General features: G+C 54.1%; 1 protein-coding gene across 1 annotated transcript; it reads left to right on the top strand.

Annotated features, from left to right (window-relative positions):
* The first annotated feature begins 1,536 nt into the window (after positions 1 to 1,536).
* Positions 1,537 to 2,233, top strand: LOC101270214 (protein BEX1-like). Its single transcript, XM_004273892.3, has one exon. It carries the CDS (start codon positions 1,577 to 1,579, stop codon positions 1,982 to 1,984), a length of 408 nt encoding a protein of 135 aa, XP_004273940.2. The 5' UTR covers positions 1,537 to 1,576; the 3' UTR covers positions 1,985 to 2,233.
* Positions 2,234 to 18,331: the final 16,098 nt, after the last annotated feature.

Here is an 18,331-nt window from a genome sequence, read left to right as displayed (position 1 = left end):
TCTAAAAGTCACCTCCTCTAAGAAGCCCCCCGGGATTGACCCTCCGAGTCAGGATTGGTGCTCTTCCTCTGTTCCCCCATGCCCTTTTGTTTTTCTCATTCCATACCAATCATGCTGTGTGTGATGTCTGTTAATGTGTGTGAATCTCCAGGCAGCAGCCGGCTCCTGAGAGTTGATAGCATGCACCTCTTCCCAGCTCCATGGTCAGGGACATCATGTGGGCAACTTGAACTTGGCCAGGTTGGAGTATTTACATCACAGAAAGTAATAAATGCTACAAATAAGGACTAGTTTCGTCCCGCAGAGGCAGCAAACACTTGCCATCAGTCACTGCCCTGGAGTATGGACAACGTGAGGGCCAGGTGTGCCGTGCTCACCTCTGCCTTCCTATAGGGTCTGGCGGGGCATTGGCTCTTCCACAAAGGATAACTAACGGCCTGAGTGAGTGGGGGAATGAATGGGTGCGTGTTTGGGTAGTGGGATAGAGCAGTGAATGAATGCATGTCTGGCTGGATTGGAGTTCCCGTCTATGTCTCCCTGCTCTTCCCCTGGGATCTCCTCTTCCTCCCTGTGCTCATTGCCCCAGGGGAGGTATGTGACAGGCAGAACACAGAAGGCCTGCAAGCCTTCCTGGCCTTTGTTCTCCAAGTCTCTGAGCTTGTGGAATTGAGAGAGTTTACAGACGAAGTAAAGGGGAGAAGAGGGATCAACAGAGTATCTTGAAGAAACATAAAGGGGAGTAGAGGAGAAGCACAGCCAGTCCTGTATGTCCTAAGCGGCTTTGCTGGGAGGTGATGAGAGCCTCAGGAGGAAGGGCTGTGGGGTGCAGCGAGGACACAGTGCCCTGAAGGTGGCCAGACATGCAGGGTCATGCCGGGGGGGGGCTCAGATGAAATCAGTGTGGGCCAATGCCTTGCCCCCACCCCGCAGCTTGACGTCATGTGATCCCCGAAACGCGGACTGACCCCAGAAACATGGGGTAAGAAATTAGGTTATAGGAAACAAAGAAAGTGACGTTTCTTGCCCCCTTTACTCCCAGGCTGGTTCCCGAGATTGACACCTGAGGTTTATACTTGCCACTCACGAATGATTCAGATCAGAGGTGGGCAAGTGTTTTGTGTGGAGGGCCATATAGTAAATAATCTCAGCTCTGCCGGCCACACAGCCTCCTTCACAACTGTTTAACTCTGCCATTGCAGGGAGAAAGCAAGCACAGACATACGTAAATGAACAACGTGCTGTGTTCCACTAAAACCTCATTTATGGACACAAATTGGAATTTCATATAATTTTCATGTGTCTTAAAATATTCTTCTTTTGATTTTTTTTCCCAACCATTAAAAAATGTAAAAGAGGGCACACGTAACCGGCCCGCGCCAACTCGCGCATGTCCTGCGCTAGTGTTAGACCCGGCCGTCGCTCGCTCCCTTCTTGGTCCCTGCTCCCGGTGGCCCTGAGGGAGTGCAGGCCGGGGTCGGGCCCCAAGAGTACGAGGTGCGGGGGCAGCAGCTCTGCGAGTGGGAGTGTCGCGCGGCGCACTTGCGGCAAAAATCAGGAGGAGCCAGAGACAGCGAGGATGGGCCCAGGAGCAATGGTGTCCAAAGAGGAACAAGCAGTAAGAAATCTCTACATGGAAAATGCCAACCAGGAGAATGAAAACACTGATGAAAAGGGGCGAGATGCTAATAAAGGAGAGCCTTTCGCCCTCCCTTTGGAAGCTGGTGAATATTGTGTACCTAGAGGAAATCGTAGGAGGTTCCGTGTTAGGCAGCCCATCCTGCAGTGCAGATGGGACATGACTCAGAGGCTTGAAGAGCCACAGGCAAGGACGAGAGAAGAGAATATGGAAAGGCTTGGGGAGGAGGGGAGGCAGCTGATGGAAAAGCTGAGGGAAAAGCAGTTGAGTCATAGTCTGCGGGCGGTTAGCACTGACCCCCCTCACCGTGACCGTCATGATGAGTTTTGCCTTATGCCTGAAACCTGATGTTTTCCCTGAAGTTAGTAGGGAGACACACCTGCTTCCTAAACTTACATGTTTGTGACGTACCTTTGTTGTAAACCTTTTGGTGTTACTTGTTTCTTGTGGGTCTCCTGTTACCAGCTTCTAATTGAATGTTGTGTTTCCGACCCAATCTATAAGTTTCTGTCAGCAGGAGAGTTTTACCTATTGCATGGAGAGATGTTCTTTATATATTGTGAAGATAATAAAGCAGTTTAAAAAAGAAAAAAAAAATGTAAAAGACAATCTCCGCTCACGGGCGGTGCCGGATTTGGCCCGTGGGCTGTAGTGTGCTGACTCCGACCCAGGTGACTGGGTGTGGGGAAGAGCTAGTCCATCAGCAAGTCGGTAGGGTAAACACACCTGGGCAGGGGGGCAGAGAGCACACTTGCCTGGGGGGACGCAGCATGAACCTGTCTGGAAGGGCGACGCCGCTTCCTCTCTCCCTCTGCACCCCCCTCCCCGCAGCCCTGCTCTGGCTCCCCGGGCCCTTGTGCATTCTGCAGTTGTCCATGGCGCTTGCCTGCAAGAAGCTGGGCCCTCCGTGGGCGGGTGGCCGGGCAGCTGGACTCCGCAAGGCGGGCGGGCAGGCCATGTTCAGTCTCCGGGAAATGAGTGTGGACACGGCTTGGGTCCCATGGGGCGGCCCACCCTGGTCTGCCCAGATCAGGTTCCCGGCGGCGTCTGAGCACTGTAAACACGGCGGCTGGACAGGCCACCTCTCCTGAGGCCCACTGAAGGCGGCCCTGCCCAGGGGGAAAGCAGGATTGGGGCTGACAATTTGACATAAACCACGGGGCAGTGTCCGGCGGCTGGGGAAGCCTCGAGACCCCCTCCCCAATGCTCCCACGCTCGCTCTCGAGGCAGCTGCTCCCAATTACCTTCTCCTGTGGAGCCAGGGGTCTTTGGAATGGGGAGGCTCCCAAGAGATCCCCTAGCTACCCCTCCTGGTAGAGGTAGGGAAACTGAGGCCCAGAGAGGAGCAGACACTTGCTTAAGGCCAGGCAGGGGCTAGAGGCTTGGTCACTAACTTCCCAAGACAGGGCTCTGGATCCCTCTCAGGGTGACCTAGAGAAGAAAGTCTCCTGGGGGGCACCTGGGACCCTGTCCCTTAGCCTTTAGCTGCCCCCTGAGGGGAGGGAGGTTCCTTTGGACCCAACCAGAGCACTGGAGTGGGAGTCAGGGGCCAGATCATCAAGCCCAGCACTGACCCCTGAGCTTTAGAATGCTCACTTCCCGCTGAGGAAACAGACTAGGAGTGGTGAAATGACTTGCCCAAGGTCACCCAGCAAGTCAAAGAGAGGACCACAGTTCAGACCCTGGCCTGTCAGGTTTCTAAGTCTGTGCTCTTCATCGAGACAGCTGGTTTCAGTCCCAGCCCTGGACTTGTGGGGCCCCAGGCAGGTCCATGCCCCTGGGCCGCTGTGGGTGGCCTCCCAGGGCTCTCCAGTCTCTTGGGATGCTGAGCCTGCTGCCCATCTGGGGATACCTCGGCTGGGGCTGAGCTGGTGGTCTGGATGCGCTTATGCAAACCCCCACGCCTCACCTAGTCCCCTGACGTCGTGGGAATCTCATGCCTTGGGGCAGGTCTTCCTGCCCAGGACCAGGTAGACTGAAGCAGGGCAGGCCTCAGTTCTCTTTCCCGTCTTGCCCAGGTCCAGTGACTGCCAAGGCGCCTCTGTCACACACAGGCAAAGCAGACACGTGGGCAGGTGTGCTCCCTGCATTTACATGCATAGAGGAGTGGACATGGGGAGTACAGGTAATGAACACCTACTGTGTGTCAGGCTGGTAAATGCTTGACCCATGCCATTTCTCGTGCGTCTTGTAGCCGGGCAGCTGTTCCCATGGGAACCCAACCATGGTAGATGCAGGCATGCGCACGCTGACCTGAGTGTGCGATCAGGTGCACAGACACTCGCACGCACCAACACTCATAGCCGCTTGACGTGCACACCAGCTCTCGTGTCCAGGTATGAGGACACACCTCCCACATGTGCATCCTCTCTCATCCTTTTCCACGGGCAGCTCTGGCCAGCGTGCCACCACCTGGACTTGGGATTAACAGTCTTCTCTGGGGTCTTTCACTCTCTTGTTCTTGACATATTTCAAAGTTCTATTCAGAGTTAGATCTGCGCGTGGGGAGCTGGGAGCCCTGAGAGTGGAAAAACAGGCGATTTGGAAAATTCCTGTCATTTTTGGGCTCTGTTCAAAAACACCCATGGGAGCCACCGTGGTGTCTGCGGACCTCCAGCCTTGGGCTGGCCCACTGCCGCGGGGCAGGCCTGCCGCCTCCCCTGGCCCGGCCCAGCCTGTGCTCTGACACCAAGCCCACCACAGTCTGGTTGCCTCTCCCCCATTGAGGGGTCCTGCTGGAGAGCCCGGTGCACGCTCAGCTCACTCCTTCCTGGACCAGGCCACCCCAGATGTGCATGCCCTACTGTAGGCTGACGGCAACAGCAGCGGATGCCGAGTACAAGCTGACTGCTCTCCGTGTTTAACACATATTACTTTATTTTCACCACACACCTATGCAGTATGAACTACGGCTATATCCATCTTACTGACAAAAAAACTGAGGCACAGAGAGATTAAGCAACTGGCCCTAAGTTACACAGCCAGAAAGTGGAAGAGCCGGGATTCACATTCCAGAGTCACCGTCTTATTCACTCCACTGTGCTGCCTCTTGGGACTCAAGGCAGGTTAACCTGGAGAGGTGCCAGGACCTCAGAACCTTAGGGAGGGCCAGGAGGAGAGGACTTGTACCTTTCGTGGGTCTACTGTGTGCCAGGCCCTGTGCTGGGAGCGCCCACTGGCCTCCCTGGCGCCAGATTCCCCCCCACGAGCTATCCTTGACAGTGCAGTTGGAGGGTCCTTCCTAAAGTGCAAATGGACCCTGCGGGCTCAGCCCCTCTAGATGGTGCGGTCTCCTTCAGGGTCCTGAAGGGCTCCCATGGGCAGGGCTGCGAGTGAGAACGCCGCGCCGACAGTCCTCTGAGGTCCTGCAACAGCCGTGGCAGCAGCCCCAGGAGCAGACGCATCTTTGTCTCCAACCCTGCCTGCCTGCCCTCCCGCCTGCCATCCACATGGTGGAAATGCCGAGGAACAAGGGCCTTCCTGTCTTCCCCTCTTTCCCCCTTTTCTAAAAATAAGCTGGAACCTTCCCCTCATCTGCCCCCAATTTTCTCCTGCTTGACCCCAACGACCCTACACCCTCAGATGAGGCCACATGTGTGCCCACTGCTGGACAGATGGGCCGACCCCGCGGTGCAGATGGTGGGAGCAGGGAGCCGGCCCTGGCCTCTGCCCCAGCCCAGTTGGCCCCTCCAGCTATGCCCAGAACAAAGCACTGAGCCAGCCCCTGGTCTGCGGGCGGAGTAAGGGAGAGCTAGTTTATAACAGGAAGCTCCACCCGGGTTTTATGAGCTGTCACGATAATAATAATCGTCACCCACATTTGTATACATGAAGCACTTTTACATCCGTGATCTCCTTCAGTGCATGCGACAAGTCCTTGAGATTGGTATTATCGTTAATACTTAGATTGAACAGATGAGGAAACGAGAGAGGTTAATTTACTTCCCTAAGGTTGCACAGCTGGGAAAGAGCAGGGCCAGGATTCAAGTCCAGATCCTCAGATTTCAAATTCTGCCCCTTGACACTCTCCCTCCCGCTTGCTGACGTCTGTACCAGGCAGCAGTTCTGGCGCTTTGTGCCCAAGGATCTTCACGCTTTCCTTTAGCTGTTATTTACTGAGGGGCTTTGTGTGTGCTGGGCATTGTGTCTGGAACTGCACCATAACTGGGGAGGAAGGAATCTTTCTAAAAAAATTTTTATTGATGACACCCATGATTTTACAGAATGCCCACACTAACCCCATGATACAGGTCACACCATCACTATTTTAAAGGGATGGACATTGAAGCACAGAGAGGGAAATAAAAACCCAGGACCACACAGCTAGTAAGTGGCAGAACCAAGGGTTCGAGCCTGAGAATGCAATCTCTAAAGCCCTTGCCTTTAACCACTGCGCTCTACAGTGTGGGGAAGGAATTATTGAACTTATTTTGAGGAGGACACTCGGAGATGTAACTCAGCTTGCCAGGGCCATTCTGCAGTAACAGCTGGCATCGGGGTTTGCATTGAAGGCTTCCCGATACCAAAGTTTTTCTTCCGCAAAACAGTTCACGGTAGTTGGTATCATGTGCTTCATTTTAATTAATTAATTCAACAGCATCTTCCGAGTGTCCGCTCTGTGCCAAGCACAGAGATGCAGGACACACAGGTCCTGCCCTCGTTGGCTTCTTGATCTAGCGGGAAATAGACGTGAAAATGGCAATTGTGGCTCAGGGTGATAAACCGTTATTAGCCATAATAGCTAGCTTTGCATGGTGTTTATAGCTCACGGAGGGCCCCAAATAGAAATCTGGCTATTTCCATGCCTGCTGAAATGGTCTAATGGCTTCCCTGTCGCTGTAGCATCACATCTGAGCCTGGGATTCAAGGCCTCTGTGATGTGGTGGAGCCCACCTCTGCATCCCAGTCCCCGGCTAGCCCCCTGCCCCACTTTGTGCTCCAGCACTAGCAACTGCTAGAAGTTCCTCCCACACAAGGGTGTTTCTCACCTCCATGGCTTCATCACGCGGAATCTCTGCCTGCAGTGCCTTTCCCGCTCCCAACTTTCTCCTGGTTAACTCTTATCCTGCAAAACTCAGCTCAGATGGTACCGCCTCCCCAGGCTGGGTGGGAAGGAGTTTCCTGTTATTGGAGGTGTCTGAGCCAAGGATGGAAGATCAGGGCAGGGTGACAAATTACTTAACCTCTACGGGCCTCAGTTTCCTTTTCTGTAAAATGGACCCAAGAATAAGCCTAACTATAGGAGAATAAAAGCCTTGCTAGGGGGAAGCACAGTAGCCTGTGGGGGCTAAGAGGAGAAGTATAAGCAGCCTGTGGGGTCCGGAAAGCTTCCTGGAGGACTTCATATCAAGGGGGAGGCTCAGTGATATTTTTATTAATAGCAAATCCTTACGTGGTGCATCCTTTGTGCGGGGTGCTGCTCCAGGCCCTTTGCACATGTAAGGTCATCGAATCCTTGAGACGGCTCTATGAGGCAGGCCCCGTCATTATCCCCATTTTACACATTAAGAGATTGAGGCACAGAGAGATCAGGCAACTTGCTCGGGGTCACACAGCCAAGAAGGGGCAAAGTCTGGATTCTACCCCAGGCACTTGGCTCCAGCGTCCACACTCAAACCACCGTGTCATTATGAGGAGAGGAAGAGCGATAGGAGCGGAGGGTGGGTCCACTGCAACTCTGGGGCAAGCATCACTGTACTCAGATGCACAAAGTAGAACGGGTGCCTTCATATCTCCACGCTCCAGTGAACAGGCCATGCCCTCCGGACCCTCACAGGCCGGGGGACGCTTGCTCCGACTCCACTCACCCCGGGGCAGGGAAGGCCTCTCTGTGTGGGGCCCACCCAGGCACCTCCTGCTCTGCCTGGGCAATGGGGCCTCGTCTGGGGGGCTCGCACCACCTCATGCTGATAACTGCCCATCGCAGGCAGAAGAAACATTCTTCTCCTTATTTCGCAGGCGAAGGAATTGAGGCCCAGAGAGAGAGAGTAAAGGACTGGGCAGTGTCCAAAAGGGCAACTTGAAGCTGAGATTCTGGACTCGAAGGCCAGAGCATCTCCTTAGCAACGGGGATACCCATCATTGCCGTTTCCGGGCACTGCTATGTGGTGAGCATCGGATGGGAAAACCTTTGTCAAAATCTCGTGCTAGGTCTGCCCATGACACCTGTTCAGTACCTGGACACTCCCTTTCCTTCCCTCAGGAAATGAATGAATGAATGAGTGAATGAGCGTAGACATCACCTAGAAATGGGGCAGTTGCGGGGTGGAAGCTTTCTTGCTGCTGTGGACACTTCCTGCTCTGCCCCACTTGCTGACCTGGGCAGCTGAGAGCTGGTGGTGTCTGCTCAGCTCTGCCTGCTCTCCTCGCTGCCTCAGAGCTCAGAGCCCAGCGTGTTTATTCTTATTCATCTGACACCCCATCCCCCTACCCCCAACCTCCCAGCTTCCACGCTGATGTGGGGGTCTGGGAGTCAATGGGGTTGTTCTTCTGACCTGGCCCTTGGACTCACTTCTGTTTGGAAGCCAGGGGGCACTGCTCAGTCTGTGAAGAGCCATGAAAAAAGTGACTCCCTTCCCTCCCCTCCCATCTGTAGGGGCTTTTCCTACTTTCACAACACTTTTCCTGCCTGTGACCTAAGGAGATGTTCACAGCCCATTTTACCCGAGAAAAAGGCCAAGACAAATGAAATGACTTGCCCAAGACCCGAGCCAGAACTCAGGACCTTTAGCACAAAATCATGATGGTTCCCTGCCTCCCCCTCTCTCTCCCTCCCTCCTCTCTCCTCCTTTTCTTTCTTCTTTACACAAATATTTATGTGGAGGAGGAGGGGAATAGGAGAAGAGAATAAGTGGGTGTGATGGAGTGGAAAGAGTACTGGATAGGAGGCAGGAGCCTTGAATTCTGGTCTTGGCTTTGTCACTAATTTACTCCGTCACCTTAAACAAGTCGCTTTCCCTCTCTCAGCCTCGGGTGTTTATATTAATAACCTGGAGAAAGGGGCTGCCACTTCCATCCTTATACCTGGGAGACTTGTTGTAAGAATAAATTGAACGAAACAATACTTTGTGCTCACATCTGCTCAGTCACCCGACTATCCAACATCCATCCATCCATCCATCTATCCATCATCTTTCCTTCCTTCTATCCATCCTTCCACTCATTTATGCATTCATCCATCCATCCATCCTCCATCCACTCCCCCATTCACCATCCCTCCCGCCCATCTACCCATCCATGCATCCTTTGTGCCCCTGCTATATGCCATGCACAAGAGAGAGACCATACCATTTATGGTCTGACTCAACTGCCGTCTCCTACAGGTCCCTTCCCTTGTGGAAACTGACTTCCCCTCCCTATTTCTTCCTGGACAATGTCGGTCCCTTTCGTCACGAGTCCTTAGCTAGACAGGGGGGTCCTGAAAAGTGATGACTACAGCTGATCCATCTGAGTGTCCTCAGCATTACCCAGCCCTCAGCATCAGTGATTGCTCTCTGCGTTCACAGCTGTTGAGCCCAACTCAAATCGTAATTCATCCTCAGCTTTCTGGGACAGTTTGAACCAGAGTAAAGAGCCCGCGTGGCAAATATTTGCCTCTGATACCTTCTTCCCTTTGGGATCTTAATCTTATTCTCGCTCCGTCTTCAGAGATCCAGAGAGATTGCCTCCAACCCAGGATTACACAGCAGGCATGGGGCGGTGGGCGTGGGGGTGGGGGGATGGGGGAGGGGGAAGGGATGAAGGAGGGGGATGGGGGAGAGGAGGATGGAGGGGCAGCCTTGAAACAGAAGTCTGATCTTCTCACGCCAGTTAGTGATCCACATGGTCTCACTCACTGGGGAGCTGCCCATGGAGACCTGCCACCTGGGCCGTCAGCTCTGAATCACTGACCTCCCTGTCCATCTTTTCCTCCGCAAACCTGCCCAGCCAGCCCAGCTAGCCCTGCTGCACCAAGGCCCAGCGGCTGCGCTGTCCGGACACTGGGGTTGGGTGGGGATTGGACGGTGGGGAGTTTGTTATTTTCCTGCTCAGGCCTACTCCAGAGTCACCAGACCTCTGCTGGCTGGCTGGGCTGGCCCATCCTTTCCTGGTTCTGGCCCGCTGTGGCGGTTCCCAGCGCCCCTCTGAGTGACAGGGGTCAGGCATCCCCCCAGTGCCTGCAACATGTCACTGGGAGCTGTGAGCTGGCCGCACAGCCTCTCTGGGCCCAGGGGCCAGGTCCCCGCCAGGAGAGTGTCCTTGATGGGCAGGCTGTCAGCAGAGGTGGTCGCATTCCTCCCCACTCCCTCCCTAAGAGTCTCATTAGCTCTCAGCCACATTGGAAGAATTAGCGGTGTCTGGTAGAGGGAGGTGGCTGGTTCTCATGGCGGGGGCTGTGGTTAAATCCTGACACGTTGGCGCTGCATGTGCGCCGGCCATGGGCAGTGGGCCCTGGCTGTGCAGATGCTGTCCCGGGGACTCTGTGTGTACAGCCTGCCCAGAAAGCCTTCTTCCCCGATTGGCCTCATAGCCTTTTTGGACCATGGAGAAGCCTCCAGTATTTTTCTTAGAAATATTTTTTTCCTTTTTATAAATTTACCTACAAATTTATAAAAAGCCTGCCCTCGGGCTTTCTCTAGTTGCAGCGAGTGGGGCTACTCTTCATTGCGGTGCATGGGCTTCTCATTGCAGTGGCTTCTCTTGTTGCAGAGCACGGGCTCTAGGCGCAAGGGCTTCAGTAGTTATGGCGCGTGGGCTCAGTAGTTGTGGCTCATGGGCTCTAGAGTGCAGGCTCAGTAGTTGTGGTGCACAGGCTTAGTTGCTCTGAGGCATGTGGGATCTTCCTGGACCAGGGCTCGAATCCATGTCCCCTGCATTGGCAGGTGGATTCTTAACCACTGTGCCACCAGGGAAGCCCCTCCAGTATTTTTCTTTTATTGCATTTGTTGTAGATTCTGCTCATTGCGTGTGGAAAAGCTCCACTTATTCTTGGGTCTTAGTTTGACATTCTCTGTGTGACCTTGGAGGAGCCCTTTCCTCTTCAGGTTTCCATTTGCTTGTGGGGTTGCTATGGTCCTCAAAGCCATTGAGTTGACTGCCTGGGACGCAGATCTTCATGTTTATGAAGGGCCTCATGTCTGCTTTCTTTAACCTGCACAACTATCCCCGTAGGTGCTATTCTCACCCCCATTTTACAGGTAAGGAGACAGAGTCCCAGAGAGATTAAGGGACATGCTGGAAGCCACGTAGCTAGGAAGTGGTGGGGCTGAGATTCAAACCAGCTCTGTAGTATTACAAAGCCTGCGACCTTTCACCTTCTCTGTGCCCTTCCAGAAGTCCAGTGTTCTGCGGTTCTGGAATGCCTGCTGTATACCTGATCCTGTGGGGCTGTGGGTAGGTTGGGGCCGAGGTTCCTGCCCTCGTTGAACTGGGGAGCTGAGGTCCAGGGAAGAGTTAGTGGTCCGGGCAGCTGGGGCTGCAGGAGTGGGCACAGCCTGAGTCCCTAAGGACTGCACTGCCAGGGAGCGGGGCTTCAGACAAGGACAAGACAAGGGACAGTGCTGAGGGCGACGGTGATCATGTCGTCACTCCTCCACCTGCAAAGCTCCAGGAACAAACTCGCCTCCCCCCTGCCCTTTTTGTGATAATTCAACAAGACCTCTGCCCCTCTCTTTACGTCATTAAGAAGTAATAATAGCTAAAAATGTCCAGGATGCCAGCTCCCTTCTGCATCCTGTGTGAAGCCTTTTACATGCATGTTGTCGTTGAAACCTCACAACCACGATGTGGACGAGGTCCTATTATTACCTACGATACAGAGATGAGGGGATGGACTCGGTGGGGTGCAGGCCCTGGCTCGAGGTCTTATAGCTACAAGTGGCTGAGCAGGGATTTGATTCCGGGTCTGTGTGGGACTGTGTTACTCTCTCGGCACCAGGCCACGACCTGCGGAAGCAGGAAGAGCAGAAGCCTCCACCGGTCCTTCCCAGCTCAGCTCAGGCGGGAAGCAATTAGATGGGCTTTGTGGGGCCTGGGAGAACCTGGGCCACGACATCAGCACGTGTCCGCACCTCTCTGTGGTTCTCAGTCAGCTTCTCTGTCCAGTAGGCTAGTTTCTGGAGGTTCCTGGGAGGCGTGGAAGGGCTTTGGGGTATCTAGAGTCTGGCCCCACGAGAGAGCGAGGCAGGCAATTCTGGGTCCGGCCCATCGGGAAAAGCAGAACTGTTCCAGTCTGGGCGGGGCCTGCACCCTTTGGTGGCGTCGGAGCATCCAGTGCTCACCTCGCAAAGCACCGGGCCCGGAACTGGCGACACATGGATTTGATTGCTTGGGAAATCTGCTTGGGGGGCCTAGGGTAGGGGAGCAGGGGTGGAACAGCTGATCGGCCTAAAAATAGCAGAGCCTGGAATTCCAAGGGGCTCAGGGGTGCCCCACTCCAAATTTGGAAGTGGCCCAGAATGTTCTTTGTGGCAGGCACCCTACATGGGTGGCTTCTCAGCACTGTGGCAGCAGCACTGGGCAGCGGAGAGCGGAGTGGGGTCCTGGCGTGGCCTCTCGCTGGCTGAGCAACCTGGGCGGAGCAGGCCCTCACCTTCTCTGGACCCCTACTTCTCCTCCGCCTTGGCTGCCTGATCATTCCTGCCTGGCCACCTGGCAAGCTGGTTAGAAGGATGCATTTGGACAAAGGTAAACCGTCCGGTGCTGCATACATGTCTGCGGTTACTGCCAAAAGGGAGGGCACCCTGGGAGTGCCGATTTCATGATAGTCGCTGGGTGTCAGACAAGCCTAAGCTCTCTATGATGAGGTTCACAGCTTCCAGTGCCTTCCTGTGGCTCCCAGCCTCTTCACGTAGATGTTCCTTGTTGCTTCTTCATAGAAAATGCTTCCTCTGAATGAACTAAAATCAGAACAGTCCAACCATCAGATGAGCGGTATTGAGAGGTAGTGAGCTTTATGCCACTGGAGGTATGCAAGACAGAGCCAGACAACACCTGGCAGGGAGATCATCTATGACTTAGACTAGATGCTACTGAACTTTGTCTGACCCTCAGCGTCTGGCCATCTGTCCACCTGCTCCCTCTGCCACAGGGGTGCCTTGTCCAGATCTGAGGCAGACACTCTATCCCCGATCCCTCTGCACTGCTCCACACTAAACTCGGCACCCTCCCTGCCCCTCAGGGCTCAGGGTCCAGTCCTTGCCACACCTGGGCTTCCTCTTCTGGGCATGTGCTGGTGCTCTGGTCATGTTATCCCCCAGGGCCTCAGTTTCCCCACCTGCCAAATGGAGACGCTAATGTTGGGCACTGCAGTTTGGCAGGGCTGAGCAGGGACAAGATGATGTCAATTCCCAGGCACCTCAGACACCACAAAGTCCGATTCCCCTTCAGTGACTCTCCTTCTCTAGAGAGGGCAGGCTGGGGTCTTGGGAGAGGAGACCTGCTCGAGGCCGCAGATGAGGCAGCACAGCAGAGCCAGCTCTAGAATCTTCTTCCTCGGTGCCCAGTGCTGTCCTTGGAGCATACTCAAGCACCCGAATGGGTCTGATATTACCATCATGAAGCCGAGTTTGAGTCTTGCCCCTAACCGGCTGTGAGGCTTGGGGCAAGCCACGCCCCTTCTGGGCTTTAGTTTCCTGTCGGTGCATTATAACGTCACCGCTGCATTACGATGTCACCTTACAGAGTTGCTGAGGGGATTGCACGTGATCACGTGGGGAGGGGCCAGACTCTAAGGCCCAGGCTGTGGGAAGCGGCACAGGACAGCTGGCTGGAAGTTCTCCAGCCCTCAGAGATGGGAAGTGGGAGGGGTTGGGGAGTCAGCAAGGCTTTTTGGAGAGGGGAGGGAACAAGGCCTGCAGCGGGCCTCCTTGTCGAATTCCCACTCATCCTGCAGGTCTGAGCTCAAAAGGGCCTCTTCTAGAAGTCCTCCTTGAGCCACGAGCAGAGCTGGCTCCCAGGCTCCCTTGCACTTTGTGATGCCTGCTGACAGAAAAGCTTCTTGTGACTGTGTAGGAGACAAACAGACTTGGGTTGGAACGCCTTACCAGCTGTATGACCTTGCCTTTGTTTTCTCAGCTGTGAAATGGGCACTGACAGAGTCAGCCTCATAGATTGCTCTGAGAATAAAGTGTTTGGTTTAACATTGAGGATGTGCAAAACAAAGGGCAACCACTGTGACGATGACGATGATGATGACGTTCGTTCCTTCATTCATTTGTTCAGAAACCCTGGACACACCCTTCTCTGAGCTGCAGCTGGGCACTAGAAATACAGCAGAGGATCAAACAGTCCCTGACTCCTGGGAGCTCAGAATCTAGGTGAACAACCTGCAAACCCACCGTTCCACACCCAGTCCGGTGCAAGTTGCAGTGGCTCATCTAAGACCCAGAGGAAACACAGAAGGAGCCCCCCAGGCTGCCAGCAGGAGTCAGGGAAGGCTTCATAGAGAAGGAAGCATTTGAGCTGAGAGTTGAGGGATGAGTTGACGTTGTTCAGGTGCACAAGCTGGAGAAAGGCTGCCCAGGCCCAGGACACAGCATGTGCCACAGCCCAGAGGCGGGAGAGGTGATGGGGACCCCTAGGCAGATTGTGGTGTCCAGAGCATAGAGTGAAACCCTGGGCCCAAGACAGAACCAAAGTCTGGGACCATCTCCTCCCTCAGTTGGCCGTAGAGAGTCATGGCCACAAGGACCTTCCAGGAGGGGCAGGTTTTGATTGATGATGATGCTGCTGAAGATGGTGTGACAGTGATTTGATGTTGCAGGTGGCACAGTTCAGGCCCTCCTCCCCACAGACTGCTGCTGGCAATGGGCTGGCACATACTCCCTCAGGTCCCAGGGTGTACAGGCATTGGGAAGTGATGCTGCTCAGTGCTCTAGGTCAGCGGGAATGAGCTCTACAATCAAGGATGCCCCATCCCTGCGTTCCAGCCTTGAAGGGCCCTGAGGTTGCTGAGCTCCCCACCACGGTGCTGTATCTACCTCCATGTCCCCTGTGCCTAGCACAAGGTGGCCCCGAGTAGGTATTCACAAATGTCATAAAATCGGCTCCCCTCATGGCCATTCAGATGGAGACAGGGACCCACAGAGAAGGACAGGGTCACACAGCGAGACAAAGTGCCCCTTGCTGGCCTGGACCAACTGGCCTTCTCTGTTCCACCCACCCAGTCAGCCCCGTTCCCTTCCAGCCCGATGCTCAGCGTCCTTCCCGGGAAGAGCCTGGGCAGGCTAGGCTGGCGGTCACTCCGCCCTCCCCAGGATCTGAGCCCTGAACCTGAGGACTGCCCGAGGGCAGGCGGCAACCTTCCGAGGACTCCTTGAAGCCATCCTTGTCTTCTTGACGAAAGGCATCTGGGGCCCACCAGCCCCTCCTCCGCCCAAGTTGGAAACACAATACGCCGATAATGATCTAATATTTATACAACGCCTTTCTACCAGATGCACCCCAACCAAGTTTACAAGCTGTTTCTGCTGATGGCGCAATGTATTCCAGATCCTCTCCCCGGCCCCGGCCCGCCCCCACCCTCCTGCTGCTCTCATCCCTGGGTCCCAAAGGCTAGCAGAGACTCCCGGCATCCACCTGAGGGATGGAGAGCCCCCAGTTGGTTGGAGGGACGGCCACTCCCATACGGTCTCTAGGCACTGCCCTGTGGGGAGATAATCTGTGCCCAGGACTGGGGGGGAAAAAAAAGCCGTCCAGAGGAAGGCAGGGCCGCACTTGGGTTTTGAAGTTTGGCCAAAACTCACAGCACCCCGCCAGCCTCTCCCTGTCCCTCCACAGCCTCAGGCCCGCAGGAGGGACCAGGGAGGGCCCGGCTGCCCGCGCGAATGTGCCTCCTCAGTCACTTCCTCCGAGGCGGCTCCATGAATGAGGACTTGTGTTCATTCCCTCCCATAAATTGCCCCTGGTCACCAGGGCCATGTTCTGTGTCAGAGTCCCTGACCACCGGCCTTGGACAAAACCTGCTTTGTGAAGTCCGGGTGGAAGACAAACAAATGATTATGACCTTCATTTATCCCCTCCCCCACCTTCTTTTCTTGGCCTGGAGTTAAGACCTTTTTTCTCTGTCAACAATCTTGACTTTGTTCCCTGAGAAGGAAAGAGCTCCGGGAGGGACTTGCAGAGAGGCTGCTTGCAAGAAAACCGTTTGGGAGGAGGGCGAAAAAAGACAGGGTACAGGAAATGGCAGACATTTTTCGTTGAATTAAACCATTAGGAGTGACCCCCAAACCAGAGCAAGGCAGAGGGAACAACTGGATACATTTAGGTCAGGACAAGCAGCCAAGTGAGGAGCTGAAACCAATTACCATAAATGAATGTTTCTCTTTTATTCACGACCACCGTGCCTGTTCCCAGGATGCTCTTGGGCGTCTTATAAAAACAGATGAACTCTCTGGTTTTGTTCGGGGAGTTAATTAGCTAATGCAACTGTTGGGCAATTTATCAAACATTAGCACATGCTGCGATTAATGACCAAGAGAAGTCGTCACTGGCTGGTCCAAAGCCACAGAGGCTGCCCAGACTTCGGGGCTCAGGGTTGGGTCTTCTCCTTGGTGGGGCCATTTACTTAGGATGTTGGTGCCCTAGAATGAACAGCTACCCCCTCAAAACCTGCCCCTCCTGGAAGGTCCTTGTGGCCATGACCCTCTATGGCCAACTGAGGGAGGAGATGGTCCCCAGACTTTGGTTCTGTCTTGGGCCCAGGGTTTCACTCTATGCTCTGGACACCACAATCTGCCTAGGGGTCCCCATCACCTCTCCCGCCTCTGGGCTGTGGCACATGCTGTGTCCTGGGCCTGGGCAGCCTCTCTCCAGCTTGTGCACCTGAACAACGTCAACTCATCCCTCAACTCTCAGCTCAAATGCTTCCTTCTCTGTGAAGCCTTCCCTGACTCCTGCTGGCAGCCTGGGGGGCTCCTTCTGGGTTTCCTCTGGGTCTTAGATGAACCACTGCAACTTGCACCGGACTGGGTGTGGAACGGTGGGTTTGCAGGTTGTTCACCTAGATTCTGAGCTCCCAGGAGTCAGGGAATGTTTTTGATCCTCTGCTGTGTCTCTAGTGTCTAGCTGGAGCTCAGAGAAGGGTGTGTCCAGGGTTTTTGAACAAATGAGTGATGAGTGAGTCCATGTACAGCAGTGCCCTCCCGTGACTCCTACGGTCTTCGGCTGTCCCTCTGTCCACAAAAGGAAAGGGATCTTGGCTCTCCCAGAGTAGGCTTTTCTCCACTGTGGAGTTGCAGAAAACTGGCATCCAGCTAAGAGCCACACAGAGGATCACACAGAGAGGAGGAAGACCTGGGTTGTGGCCTGGTGCAACTACTTTCGCTCTGCAGGCCTCAGTCTTCTCATCTGTGAAACGGGCTAATTAACCCATCTCTGAAGCTTCTTGAGAGAGAAGCTGCAGAGGAGTACATGGCCTGGGGGGCAGTCCCAATACAAAAGGGGAGGGAAGGCAGGAAACTGAATTGAAGCTGCCCTACTGCTTGCCCTGAATAACTCTGACTTGAGGAAAGAAGTGGTTCAGCTTCTTTACAGACTTTTGGCTAAAAAGACCCTCTGTGTGTGGGGTGGGGGAAAAGAGCTGATCTTCAGAATCAGGAGGAGCTGGGTCCAGTCCTGCTTAGCTGTGTCCTTGCTGTGTGATCTCAGGCAATTCACACCATCTCTTGGCGCCTTGGTTTTGGTTCTGAAATTATTGTCATTAATTACATTAACAAATGCCACTGGTGGGTGAAGAAGCATGGAAGGAGCAGCCCTCAATCTGTTGTCTTCTCTGTTTCTTTCTTGCCGGCAGGGTCTCATTGTTGCAGAATTAACATTTTTCCTTTCTGCTAATTCCACTCAGTGTTGCAGAATTAACATTTTTCCTTTCTGCTAATTCCACTAAAATGTGTTTCCAACCTAGCAGCTACCCTGTCCCTGGCCGGCTGCGGCTGACATCTGCCAGAAAAGCAGACCACCTTCTCGGATTTTCCGTTTGCAGCTGGGAGGGCGGGCTGGCAGAGCAAATTACAAAGCAGGCTCCGGCTCCAGCTCCTGCTCGGGCGGGGCAGGCCCCTCGTGTGGTGGGCGAGGCCCTGCCAGGAGCTGGCTGGAGATGGGCCTGGAGCAGCAGACGCCCACATGTCTGGGCAAACAGGAGTCCCCACGTGTCCGTGGGCCAAGAAGGAGAGCAGGGAAGGATGCAGGCAAGGGACCGAGGGTCTTCCTGGCTGCAAGGAAGGATTCAGGTAGGAGTCCTCTATCTGGGACTTCACACAGGTTGTTTTGCCTTTTTCAGACTCAGTTTCCTCTCTCTGTAAAATGGGAACACGTATAGGTCCACTGTCCCTTATCTGACATGCTTGGGTCCAGATCTGGTTTGGAGTTTGGAATTTTTCAGCGTTTTAGAAAGTGCTGTTGTGTACATTATGCTTTATTAAACACCCCCAGCAGGGTAAGGAGAGCAGCCTGTAAGCAAACAGGTGATGATTTCTGCAGTGAAATGTATGGATATTCACATTAAGTAGGATTAATAAAGACCATAAATAGCTTCATGTAGGTTCAGCTCGGGTTTTTTGACGCCAAATGAATTTCTGCCAATTTATGGAAGAGTTCTCCTTTTTCAGAGCTTCTTGGATTTCAGAGTTATGGATAAAAGACTGTTGCACCTGTCACGTCTGTGGGATAGGGTTGTAAAGACGGCACGAGGTAGTGAAGGTAAGGCAGCTTGTGGAC

This window comes from Orcinus orca, chromosome 1 (assembly GCF_937001465.1).
Source record: "Orcinus orca chromosome 1, mOrcOrc1.1, whole genome shotgun sequence".
NCBI lineage: Eukaryota > Metazoa > Chordata > Mammalia > Artiodactyla > Delphinidae > Orcinus > Orcinus orca.
The sequence above is the reverse complement of the archived record's forward strand: the minus strand, read 5'-3'. Positions and strand labels throughout refer to the sequence as shown.